Here is a 13438-nt window from a genome sequence, read left to right as displayed (position 1 = left end):
TATAAACGTTTATGATACAGTTTCAATTACAGAGATGTGGCTGCAGGGTAACCAAAGATGGGAACCGAACATCCAGGGTTATTCGTTATGTAGGAAAGACAGACAAAAAGGGAAAGGAGGTGAGGTAGCATTGGTAGTAAAGGAGGAAATCAATGCAGCGAGGAGGGATATTGGCTCGGAAAATCATGATGACGAATCTGTATGGATAGAGACAAGAAACACCAAGGGGCATTTGTTGGGGGTTGTCAATAGGCCCGCATACAGTAGTGGAGATACAGTAGTGGAGATACAAGAGAAGGTAGGAAACAAGAAATTAGAGGTGCATTCAATAAGCGTACAACTGTTATCATGGGTGACTTTAATTTACATACCGATTGGACAAACCAAACTCGCAATGATATAGTGGAGGAACATAGAACGATACAGCGCAGTACAGGCCCTTCAGCCCACGATGTTGCACCGAAACAAAAGCCATCTAACCTACACTATCCATTATCATCCATTTGTTTATCCAATAAACTTTTGAATGCCCTCAATGTTGGCGAGTTCACTACTGTTGCAGGTAGGGCATTCCACAGCCTCACCACTCTTTGCGTAAAGAACCTACCTCTGACCTCTGTCCTATATCTATTACCCCTCAGTTTAAAGCTATGTCCCCTCGTGCTAGCCATTTCCATCCGCGGGAGAAGGCTCTCACTGTCCACCCTATCTAACCCCCTGATCATTTTGTATGCCTCTATTAAGTCTCCTCTTAACCTTCTTCTCTCTAACGAAAACAACCTCAAGTCCATCAGCCTTTCCTCATAAGATTTTCCCTCCATACCAGTCAACATCCTGGTAAATCTCCTCTGCACCCGCTCCAAAGCTTCCACGTCCTTCCTATAATGCGGTGACCAGAACTGTACGCAATACTCCAAATGCGGCCGTACCAGAGTTTTGTACAGCTGCAACATGACCTCATGACTCCGGAACTCAATCCCTCTACCAATAAAGGCCAACACTCCATAGGCCTTCTTCACAACCCTATCAACCTGGGTGGCAACTTTCTGGGATCTATGTACATGGACACCTAGATCCCTCTGCTCATCCACACTTCCAAGAACTTTACCATTAGCCAAATATTCCGCATTCCCGTTATTCCTTCCAAAGTGAATCACCTCACACTTCTCTACATTAAACTGCATTTGCCACCTCTCAGCCCAGCTCTGCAACTTATTTATGTCCCTCTGTAACCTGCTACATCCTTCCGCACTGTCGACAACACCACCGACTTTAGTGTCGTCTGCAAATTTACTCACCCACCCTTCTGCGCCCTCCTCTAGGTCGTTGATAAAAATGACAAACAGCAACGGCCCCAGAACAGATCCTTGTGGTACACCACTTGTAACTGAACTCCATTCTGAACATTTTCCATCAACCACCACCCTCTGTCTTCTTTCAGCTAGCCAATTTCTGATCCACATCTCTAAATCACCCTCAATCCCCAGCCTCCGTATTTTCTGCAATAGCCTACCGTGGGGAACCTTATCAAACGCTTTGCTGAAATCCATATACACCACATCAACTGCTCTACCCTCGTCTACCTGTTCAGTCACCTTCTCAAAGAACTCGATAAGGTTTGTGAGGCATGACCTACCCTTCACAAAGCCATGCTGACTATCCCTGATCATATTATTCCTATCTAGATGATTATAAATCTAGTCTCTTATAATCCCCTCCAAGACTTTACCCACAACAGACGTGAGGCTCACCGGTCCATAGTTGCCGGGGTTGTCTCTACTCCCCTTTTTGAACAAAGGGACCACATTTGCTATCCTCTCGTCCTCTGGCACTATTCCTGTAGCCAATGATGACATAAAAATCAAAGCCAAAGGCCCAGCAATCTTTTCCCTAGCTTCCCAGAGAATCCTAGGATAAATCCCATCAGGCCCCAGGGACTTATCTATTTTCAGCCTGTCCAGAATTGCCAACACCTCTTCCCTACGTACCTCAATGCCATCTATTCTAATAGCCTGGGTCTCAGCATTCTCCTCCACAACATTATCTTTTTCCTGAGTGAATACTGACGAAAAATATTCATTTAGTATCTCGCCTATCTCTTCAGACTCCACACACAACTTCCCATCCCTGTCCTTGACTGGCCCTACTCTTACCCTAGTCATTCTTTTATTCCTGACATACCTATAGAAAGCTTTTGGGTTTTCCTTGATCCTACCTGCCAAATACTTCTCATGTCCCCTCCTTGCTCGTCTTAGCTCTCTCTTTAGATCCTTCCTCGCTACCTTGTAACTATCAATCGCCCCAACTGAAACTTCACACCGCATCTTTACATAGGCCTCCTTCTTCCTCTTAACAAGAGATTCCACTTCTTTGGTAAACCACGGTTCCCTCGCTCGACGCCTTCCTCCCTGTCTGACCGGTACGTACTTATCAAGAACACGCAGTAGCTGTTCCTTGAACAAGCTCCACTTATCCAGTGTGCCCAACACTTGCAGCCTACTTCTCCAACCTATCCCCCCAAAGTCATGTCTAATGGCATCATAATTGCCCAGCTATAACTCTTGCCCTGCGGTGTATACTTATCCCTTTCCATCACCAACGTAAACGTCACCGAATTGTGGTTACTGTCCCCAAAGTGCTCTCCTACCTCCAAATCCAACACCTGGCCTGGTTCATTACCCAAAACCAAATCCAAAGTGGCCTCGCCTCTTGTTGGCCTGTCAACATATTGTGTCAGGAAACCCTCCTGCACACATTGTACAAAAAACGACCCATCTAATGTACTCGAACTATATCTTTTCCAGTCAATATTTGGAAAGTTAAAGTCTCCCATAATAATTACCCTGTTACTTTCGCTCTTATCCAGAATCATCTTCGCCATCCTTTCCTCTACATCCCTAGAACTATTTGGGGGCCTATAGAAAACTCCCAACAGGGTGACCTCTCCTTTCCTGTTTCTAACCTCAGCCCATACTACCTTGGAAGAAGAGTCCCCATCTAGCATCCTCTCCGCCACCGTAATACTGCTCTTGACTAGCAGCGCCACACCTCCCCCTCTTTTGCCTCCTTCTCGGAGCTTACTAAAACACCTAAACCCCGGAACCTGCGACATCCATTCCTGTCCCTGCTCTATCCATGTCTCCGAAATGGCCACAACATCGAAGTCCCAGGTACCAGGAAGGGTTCCACAAGTATGTACGTGATGTTTTTTTTAGACCAATACGTTGAGGAACCAACCAGAGAACAGGCTATTCTGAACTGGATATTGGTAATAAGAAAGGATTAATAAACAATCCTATCTCCCTTAAGGAAGAGAGACCATAATATGTTAGAATTCTTCATTAAAGATGAAGGGTGAAGTAGTCAAATCCAAAATTAGGTCCTGAATCTTATTAAAGGGAACTATGAGGGTATGAAATGAGAATTGGCAGGATTGGGGAACCTTACTAAAGGGGCTGATGGTGGCTAGGCAATGGTTCATATTTAAAGAATGTGTACAGAAATTAGAACAATTATTCATTCCTGTCCGGCACTAAAATAAAAAGAGGGAAAGCTGGCTCAACCATGGCTTACAGAAGGAATTAGGGATAATATTAAATCTAAAGAGGCATGTAAAATTGCCAGAAAATCCAGTCAGCCTGAGGATTGGGAACCTTTTAGAATTCAGCAAAAGAGGACCAAAAACTTGATCAAGAGGGTGAAAATAGAGTAGGAGAGCAGAATTGCAGGGAACATAGAAACTGACTGTAAAAGCTTCTATAAATATGTGAAGAGGAAAAGATTAGTAAAGACAAATGTAGGTCCTTACAGTCAGAAACCAGGGGAAATTATAATGGGGACAGAAGAATTGAACACATACTTTGGTTCGGTCTTCACAAAAGAGGGAAATAACCTCCCATAAATGCTAGGGAATCAAGGGGGGAATTGAAGGAAATTAGTATTTGTAAGAAAATGGTACTGGAGAAATTAATGGGGTTAAAGGTTGACAAATCACCAGGGTCTGATAATCTACATCCTAGAGCATTAAAGGAAGTGACCCTGGAAATATTGATCATCTTCCAAAATCTAAGACTCTCGACTAGTTCCTACAATTTGGAGGGTGGCAAATGTAACCCCACTATTTAAAAAAGGATGGAGAGAAAAAAGTGAGAATTACAGACCAGTTAACCTGACAACAGTAATGGGAAGATGCTAGAATCTATAAAAGATATGATAACATAACAGGCAACAAATCTACTGGAGTTTGTTTTGAGTATGTAACTAGTAGAATAGATAAGGGAGAACCAGTGGATGTGGTGTATTTGGCCTTTCAGAAGGCATTTGTTAAGGTCCTTCATAAGAAGTTAATGGACAAAATTAAAGCACATGGGAGAGGGGGTAATGTATTGGAATGGATCAAGAATTGGTTTACAGCCAGGAAACAGAGAGTGGGAATAAATGGGTCTTTTTCTGAATGACTCGTAGGGGTACCACAGGGCCCTAGCTGATCACGATATTTGGGAAGTGTGGATGGCCAAAAGGATCTAGGTGCTCTTGTACACCAGTCAATGAAGGTGGAGAGGGAGGTGCAACGAGCAATTAGGAAGGCAAATTGTATGTTGTCCTTCATTGCAAGACGATTGGAGTTCAGAAGTAGTGATGTTTGTGTCGTTTGGTGAGACCACACCTGGAGAATTGCGTGCAGTTTTGGTTTCCCTATTTAAGGATATAATTACCATAGAGAGTGTGCAGCGGAGATTCACTGGGCTTATACAGAGGTTGGCGGGACTGTCCGATGAGGAGAGATTGGTTCGACTGGGCCTGTATTCATTGGAAATTAAAAGGAGATCATCTGATTGAAACGTATAAAATTCTAACAGGGCTGGGCAGACTAGATGCAGGGAGGATCTTTAACTGGTTAGGGCATCTAAACCAGGAGACCCAGTCTCAGGATACTGGGTAGGTCATTTAAGACTGATATGAAGAAACATTTCTTCGCTCAAAGGTAGTGGAGCCTGTGAAATTCTCTACCAGAGAAGGCTGTGGAGGCCAAATCACTGAGTGTATATGTAAGATCCAGGCGAGTAACCACAAGGAAGTGATGACGGATAAGAAACAAAAGGATTTAATACACTTACTTAGTACACTCTCTACTCGCCGAAGGGTCTCCCGCACCCGGCCCACACTCGGATCGGGATATTTATGTCCCAGGGTACTCCTGGTTAGGGTGTAGCCCCATCCCCTCATCGGGTGAGGCCATGGGGAACCCGATGATACAGACCCGTGGCCTGGGGCGAGTTATAACAGTATTCAAGAAAGAGATTTTGAGATTTTAATGACGTCAAGTGTATGGGGAGAAAGCAGAAATATGGCATTGAAATAGGGGATCAGCCATGTTCATATTGAACGGCAGAGCAGGCTCGAAGGGCCAAATAGCCTCCTTATGCTCCTAGTTTCTAAAAGACTTTGAGATACCCGGTGGTCATGAAAGGCACTGGATTACTTCTGCAAGAATGGAAGTCATCTAGTACCTCACCCAAGTGGTTATTATTCATGTGAATGCCTCAAGACCAAGTGGTGGTTAATGGAGAACATACCCCCTTAAAACGGCAGCACGGTAGCACAGTAGGTAGCACTGTTGCTTCACAGCTCCAGAGTCCCAGGTTCGATTCCCGGCTCGGATTACTGTCTGTGTGGAGTCTGCACGTTCTCCCCGTGTCTGCGTGGGTTTCCACCAGGTGCTCCGGTTTCCTCCCACAAGTCCCGAAAGTCGTGCTGTTAGGTAATTTGGACATTCTGAATTCTCCCTCTGTGTACCCGAACAGGTGCCGGATGTGGCGAATAGGGGCTTTTCACAGTAACTTCATTGCAATGTTAATATAAGCCTACTTGTGACAATAAAGATTATTATTAAATTCTCAAATGGGAGATTATTCTCCCTTCTCTTGCCCATGCAGCAATGCCGAACTGTGGCAACACTGTTGTCCAAAGGCCAAATGTGTGATCCGTTATGTTTGGCTACAGAAACTTTAGCTCCGAGACCTTCTGTATCCTTTCTAATGCAACTATGTTTTGGTGGCATCAGGTCCAGAATTGACCACAGTATTCTACGTGACGGATGGCCAATCCATTCTAAGACTTTAGGGTGACCAATGTAAAGTTGTATTCAAATGAGCTGATTACATACTTCAATATTACATTAGCTTTTTAAAAAGAATTGATTCAACACATGATCTGGAAATTGAAAGTGACACGATTGCTATTACTGCCAAGTTCCTTTTCAGGTCCCCTGTCCTAATTTAATTTGATTCATTATGCCCTAGATTTTCAATCTGTGAAATAATTGTTATTTTTAAGAGTCAAATTTAATTTGTTCTGCATCTGTCCAGTTGTATAACTGAAATGTTTTTGGGAAATTCTATATCGCCGCAGCTCTCCCTATTTTTGTTATCTTTTAATTTGGCCAGTTTACAATAATAAAAACAGAAACTGCTGGAAATACTCAGCAGGATTCCTCTCTTCCAGCCGTTTTTGTTTTTATTATTTTGTGTGTTTTTATGCGTGTTATTTTGTGTTTTTATTTCAGATTTCCAGCATCCACAGTATTTAGATTTTGACCAGTTTATAGTTAGTCTGGCCAGCTATGTTGTGTATTAGAAACAAATGAAGTTGCTATACTGATCCTAGAAGACTCCATTTAATTTTCCAGTTTGGTATTGAATTTATCGTGAGTACTCTCTCGCCTATGTTTTTAAAGCAATTTCTGCTGTTTCACCCTGGATTCTTCTGGCTTTTCATTTAGTCTGATGTATTTCATGTGGAATTTTGTTTATTTAGACATTTCAGAAGCCATGCTGTGTGCAATTATTTACTGTATGTGTAAATGACTCAATGGAGATTTCTCAGGGTCTTCTCCTTCAAAGTCCATGCTGGTTGCATTGTTAAGAGTACAATACAGGCAACATACCCCAGAGCAGCTATCCAGTATTTCGTCCCGGACTAATAGATGACGATTTGATAGTTGCCTTGGCTCAAATGCTAGCACAGTGATTTCCTGCAGAACTTCACCAATTTTTACAAATGTATCATGGCAAGAGAGAATGAAAGTTGCTATTGAATCTGCTTTCACCACACCTTTCAGGCAAGGCATTTCATAACGGATTGCTGAATTACTTTAAATCAATGACCTCAAGTTGCAGACTGCTCTGTCACTGGAAACAGTTTTGCCTTATTTAGTCACCATTCAACATCTCAACTAAATATTCGCTTGGCCTCTCAGCTTGAAGAACAACCACCCCAGCTTTCCTGGTCTCTCAGGTTAAATGTTCCACGTCGCTGGTACCATTCTAATAAATAACTCTGCATCCTCTCTAAGGCCTTGAGGTTCATCCCAAGTTCTTAAATGCATCCAGGGATTTTGTTTCCACCACTCCTGCTGAAAGTCCATTCCAGATGTTGATCAAAGTCTGTGTGAAGAACTTCCTGATAGAATCCCAAATTACCTTTTACAAGCTTAAACCAGTGTCCCCAATTTAATTTTAACTAACACTGACTTACAGTGCCAGGAACGATGCAGGATAAAAATGTTAACTACTGAAAGCAGCAGAAGCTGTATTACTGTTAATTGCATGGCCAAAAGTCACAACAACATTAACAAATTGCAAAATAAATAGGAAGTAGGCACATTAATTGAAACGTCAAGAATTCTAAATCATGGATAGATATTGTAGATAACCCAGGAAGAACTTTAGTATTGAAATATTATGCTCTGCACCATCAGGGTCCAATTTACTTGCCGAATAGCACTTGTAATTGTTTAGGGTAATTTTATTTATATTCATTCGTGAAATGCGGGTGTCACTGGCTAGGCCAGCATTTATTGCCCATGCTTAATTACCCTTAATTGAGTGACTTTCTAGGCCATTTCAGAGGACATTTCAGAGTCAACCACATTGCTGTGGTTCTGGAGTCACGTGTAGGCCAGACCGGGTAAAGTTGGCAGATTCCCTTCCCTAAAGGTTAATGAACCAGATGGGTTTTTACAACAATCAGCAATGATTTCACGGTTGTTATTAAACTTTTAATTCCAGATTTTTATTGAATTCAAATTTTGCCATTTGAACCCAGATCCCCAGAGCATTACCCAGGGTCTCCAGATTACTAGTTCAGTGACAATACCACTGCCTCCTTAAAATTCCTGTTCCTAGGGCTCTCTCCATTTAACTAAAGCTTTATTCAGTTTGTCTACCTTCTTCTTCCAACTTTCATTGATCTATACCTGCATTATGAAAAAATTATTTAATACATATTTATTTTTCTTATGAATATGTCCACAATTACCATTCCTATTCAACACCTTTGGTTTGAAGAGTTCTTCTATTTTGTTCAGATGTATTTTACTAATATAGGTTCAAACTAACTCACTCCAGTTTCAGCCAGATGACCTTTTTAAAACCATGTGATTTTCTTTGATCCGAGCTTTTACTGGTGCAGTTTGCGAAATAATCTTAAATACAAATACACTGCAATTAGGTTATTGTTTGCACCACCCTGATCTGTTCCCCAATGAGGACGAAACAACACAAATGCCTGAACAATCAAACTTGTCAAAATAGCACTCACCTCAATAACATTGTGGCAGGACTTGCAAAAGAACTTGCCTTCATCTGAGATGCCCCAATTAATCACAGAACATTGGTTGCATGCTTGTTGGAAATCTCTCTGAAAAAGATAAAACGTATGTCTCAGCAAATCCTTTCCGACAGGAATAATAGTGTCCCGCGGCCGGGTGAGCCGACTGCTCCGTGCCCTGCAGCCAGGGGAGCCGACTGCTCCGTGCCCTGCAGCCGGGGGAGCTGACTGCTCCGTGCCCTGCAGCCGGGGGAGCTGACTGCTCCGTGCCCTGCAGCCGGGGGTGCTGACTGCTCAGTGCCCTGCAGCCGGGGGAGCTGACTGCTCCGTGACCTGCAGCCGGGTGAGCTGACTGCTCCGTGACCTGCAGCCAGGGGAGCTGACTGCTCCGTGCCCTGCAGCCGGGGGAGCCGACTGCTCCGTGCCCTGCAGCCGGGGGAGCTGACTGCTCCGTGCCCTGCAGCCGGGGGAGCTGACTGCTCCGTGCCCTGCAGCCGGGGGAGCTGACTGCACCGTGCCCTGCAGCCGGTGCTCCGTGCCCTGCAGCCGGGTGAGCTGACTGCTCAGTGCCCTGCGGCCGGGGGAGCTGTCTGCTCCGTGCCCTGCAGCCGGGTGAGCGGACTGCTCCGTGCCCTGCAGCCGGGGCAGCGGACTGCTCCGTGCCCTGCAGCCGGGTGAGCTGACTGCTCCGTGCCCTGCAGCCGGGTGAGCCAACTGCTCCGTGCCCTGCAGCCGGGGGAGCTGACTGCTCCGTGCCCTGCAGCCGGGGGAGCTGACTGCTCCGTGCCCTGCAGCCGGGGGAACTGAACTGCTCCGTGCCCTGCAGCCGGGGGAGCTGACTGCTCCGTGCCCTGCAGCCGGGGGAACTGAACTGCTCCGTGCCCTGCGGCCGGGGGAGCTGACTGCCCTGTGCCCTGCAGCCGGGGGAGCTGACTGCCCTGCAGCCGTGGGTGCCGACTGCTTCCTTGATAAGTATGTACCTGTCAGGCAGGGAGGAGTGGTCAAGCGAGGGACCGTGGTTTACTAAAGCAGTCGAAATACTTGTCAAGAGGAAGAAGGAGGCTTATGTAAAGATGAGACATGAAGGTTTAGTTAGGGCGCTCAAGAGGAAGGACCTAAAGAGAGAGCTAAGAAGAGCCAGGAGGGGTAATGAGAAGTCTTTGGCAGGTAGGATCAAGGCTACCCCTAAAGCTTTCTATAGATATGTCAGGAATAAAAGAATGACTTGGGTAAGAGTAGGGCCAGTCAAGGGCAGTAGTGGGAAGTTGTGCGTGGAGTCCAAGGAGACAGGAGAGGTGCTCAATGAATATTTTTCAGCAGCATCCACACAGGAAAAAGATAATGTTGTCGCGGAGAATACTGAGATTCAGGCTACTAGACTAGAAGGGCTTGAGGTTCATAAGGAGGAGGTGTCAGCAATTCTGGAAAGTGTGAAAATAGATAAGTCCCCTGGGCCGGATGGGATTTATCCTAGGATTCTCTGGGAAGCTAGGGAGGAGATTGCTGAGTCTTTGGCTTTGATCTTTAAGTCATCTTTGTCTACAGGAATAGTGCCAGAAGACTGGAGGATAGCAAGTGTTGTCCCCTTGTTGAAGAAGGGGAGTAGAGACAACCCGGTAACTATAGACCAGTGAGCCTTACTTCTATAAGAGATAGGATGTATAATCATCTGGAAAGGAATAATTTGATTAGAGATAGTCAACACGGTTTTGTGAAGGGTAGGTAGTGCATCACAAACCTTATTGAGTTCTTTGAGAAGGTGACCAAACAGGTGGATGAGGGTAAAGCAGTTGATGTGGTGTACATGGATTTCAGTAAAGCGTTTGATAAGGTTCCCACGGTAGGCTACTGCAAAAAATACGGAGGCATGGAATTCAGGGTGATTTAGCAGTTTGGATCAGAAATTGGCTAGCTGGAAGAAGGCAAAGGGTGGTGATTGATGGGAAATGTTCAGACTGGAGTCCAGTTACTAGTGGTGTACCACAAGGATCTGTTTTGGGGCCACTGCTGTTTGTCATTTTTATAAATGACCTGGAGGGCGTAGAAGGATGGGTGAGTAAATTTGCAGATGACACTAAAGTCAGTGGAGTTGTGGACAGTGCGGAAGGATGTTACAAGTTACAGAGGGACATAGATAAGCTGCAGCGCTGGGCTGAGAGGTGGCAAATGGAGTTTAATGCAGAAAAGTGTGAGGTGATTCATTTTGGAAGGAATAACAGGAAAGATTCTTGGCAGTGTGGATGAGCAGAGAGATCTCCGAGTCCATGTACATAGATCCCTGAAAGTTGCCACCCAGTTTGAGAGGGTTGTTAAGAAGGCGTACGGTGTGTTAGCTTTTATTGGTAGAGGGATTGAGTTTTGGAGCCATGAGGTCATGTTGCAGCTGTACAAAACTCTGGTGCGGCCGCATTTGGAGTATCGCGTGCAATTCTGGTCGCCTCATTATAGGAAGGATGTGGAAGCATTGGAAAGGGTGCAGAGGCGATTTACCAGAATGTTGCCTGGTATGGAGGGAAGATCTTATGAGGAAAGGCTGAGGGACTTGAGGCTGTTTTCGTTAGAGAGAAGAAGGTTAAGAGGTGACTTAATTGAGGCATACAAGATGATCAGAGGATTGGATCGGGTGGACAGTGAGAGCCTTTTTCCTCAGATGGTGATGTCTAGCACGAGGGGACATAGCTTTAAATTGAGGGGAGATAGATATAGGACAGATGTCAGAGGTAGGTTCTTTACTCAGAGAGTAGTAAGGGCGTGGAATGCCGTGCCTGCAAATGTAGTGGACTAGCCAACACGAAGGGCATTCAAATGGTCATTGGATAGACATATGGACGATAAGGGAATAGTGTAGATGGGCTTTAGAGTGGTTTCACAGGTCGGCGCAACATCGAGGGCCGAAGGGCCTGTACTGCGCTGTAATGTTCTATGTTTCGTGCCCTGCTGCCGGGGAGCTGACTGCTCCGTGCCCTGCGGCCGGGGAGCTGACTGCTCCGTGCCCTACAGCGGGGGAAGCTGACTGCCCTCTGCCCTGCAGCCAGGCGAGCGGACTGCTCTGTGCCCTGCGGCCGGGTGAGCGGACTGCTCCGTGCGCTGCAGCCAGGGGAGATGACTGCTCTGTGCCCTGCGGCCGGGTGAGCGGACTGCTCCGTGCCCTGCAGCCGGGGGAGCGGACTGCTCCGTGCCCTGCGGCCGGGTGAGCTGACTGCTCCGTGCCCTGCGGCCAAGGGAGTTGACTGTTCCGTGTCCTGTGGCCCAAGTCATTGGGGCGGGTAGGGAATACACTGCTTCAAGACATTGAGGGAGTGGGGGTGGAACACACTGCTCTACATCGGAGGGGGGGGGGGGGGGGTGGTAACACACCACTCAATAACATTGGGGAAATGGGGGGTGGAGAATACCGCCCCACAGCATTTGGGGGGGACGGGGGGGACAGTGCTCCACGTCACGGCGGGGGGGGGGGGGGGGGGGGGGGGGGGGAGGAGAAAGAGAGACACTGCTCCAAGTCACAGCAGGGGGGGGGGGGGGGGGGAACACCGCTCCAAGTCACAGCGGAGGGGGAGGGGGACACCGCTCCAAGTCACGGGGGGGAAGGGGAACGACACACCGCTCCAAGTCACGGCAGGGACGACGACACACCGCTCCCATGTCACACCGGGGGGGGACACGGAATCACCGCTCCAAGTCACAGGGACGACGACACACTGCTCCAAGTCATGGCGGGGGGGACAACACATCTCTCCCATGTCACACCGGGGGGCACAGCGGGGGGGGGGGGGGGGGGGAATCACCACCCAAGTCACAGCGGTGGGGGGGGGGGGGGGGGTGGTGAGGTGAGAAACACACTGCTGCAAGTCACAGAAGAGGGGAGGTGTGGAACGCCGCGGTCCAAGGGGTGACCTGATAGAGGTGTACAAGATTACAAGGGGTGTGCACAGGGTGGATAAGGAACAGCCATTCCCCTTAGTTGAAGAGTCAGTCACGAAGGGACACGTTCAAGGAAGGCGAGGGGGGATTTGAGGGGAAAAAAAACTTTTACACCCACCCGGAGCGTGGCGACGGGTCTGGAATGCACTGCCTGGGAGGGTGATAGAGGTGGGTTGCCACTCATCATTTAAAAAGTACCTGGATGCACAGTACCTGGCAGGTCACAACGTTCAAGGCTATGGGCCAAGAGCTGGCAAATGGGATTAGTTAGGCAGGTGTTTCTCATGCCTGGGTGCAGACTGGATGGGCTGAAGGGCCTCTTCTGTACACTGTGATTCCGTGAAGGGGGGGGGGGGGGGGGGGTGCACACAGCTCACGTCATTGTGTGTGTGTGTGTGTGTGGGGGGGGGGGTGCACACAGCTCACGTCATTGTGTGTGTGGGGGGGGGTGCACACAGCTCACGTCATTGTGTGTGTGTGTGTGGGGGGGGGGGGGGGGTGATATGAAATTACACACACCGCCTGCACACGCGGAAGGCGGAGTTGGGCCAACCGCCACTGATACGGTCAGAGGTCGCGCGCGCCGCTCACCGTGTCCTCCTCATCCATCTCCAGTCCGGCTCGACCCTGCACATCTCAGGCCGGAGCACTTTCCCCGCGAACACTTCCGGTCCGCTGCTCAAACATCGCCGGGTCTACGCGTTGTATTTCCTCAGCTTTTTAATGTAAAATGTTCCAAAGTGGCACAGAAATCCTGCTCATTTGCTCTCCTTTACCGGTGAAAATATCATTTGTTTCAATCTATTTAAAACCGCTTTAAATCAACACGGAGGGTATAATTTGTGATGAGTGTGTTACTCGGTTGCTGCAGCTTCTAGTTATCAGACAATAATTTTAATATGTTTTC

The 13438-nt window shown here is 47.2% G+C and overlaps 1 protein-coding gene across 2 annotated transcripts in view; it reads right to left on the bottom strand.

Moving 5' to 3' along the window:
• The window catches only part of taf1b (TATA box binding protein (Tbp)-associated factor, RNA polymerase I, B), a 150967-nt gene extending 137753 nt beyond the window's left edge, over nucleotides 1–13214 (bottom strand). For both annotated transcript variants that reach the window (XM_072498762.1, XM_072498763.1), the window contains exons 1-2: nucleotides 13123–13214; nucleotides 8602–8700 (exon numbers count right to left, since the gene is read on the bottom strand). In XM_072498762.1, coding sequence (XP_072354863.1) covers nucleotides 8602–8700; nucleotides 13123–13140 — 117 coding nt within the window. In that variant the 5' untranslated portion in view covers nucleotides 13141–13214. The remainder of the gene's footprint in view (nucleotides 1–8601; nucleotides 8701–13122) is intronic.
• Between the last annotated feature and the right edge of the window lie 224 nt (nucleotides 13215–13438).

This window comes from Scyliorhinus torazame, chromosome 4, assembly GCF_047496885.1.
Source record: "Scyliorhinus torazame isolate Kashiwa2021f chromosome 4, sScyTor2.1, whole genome shotgun sequence".
Taxonomy (NCBI): Eukaryota; Metazoa; Chordata; class Chondrichthyes; order Carcharhiniformes; family Scyliorhinidae; genus Scyliorhinus; species Scyliorhinus torazame.
The sequence above is the reverse complement of the archived record's forward strand: the minus strand, read 5'-3'. Positions and strand labels throughout refer to the sequence as shown.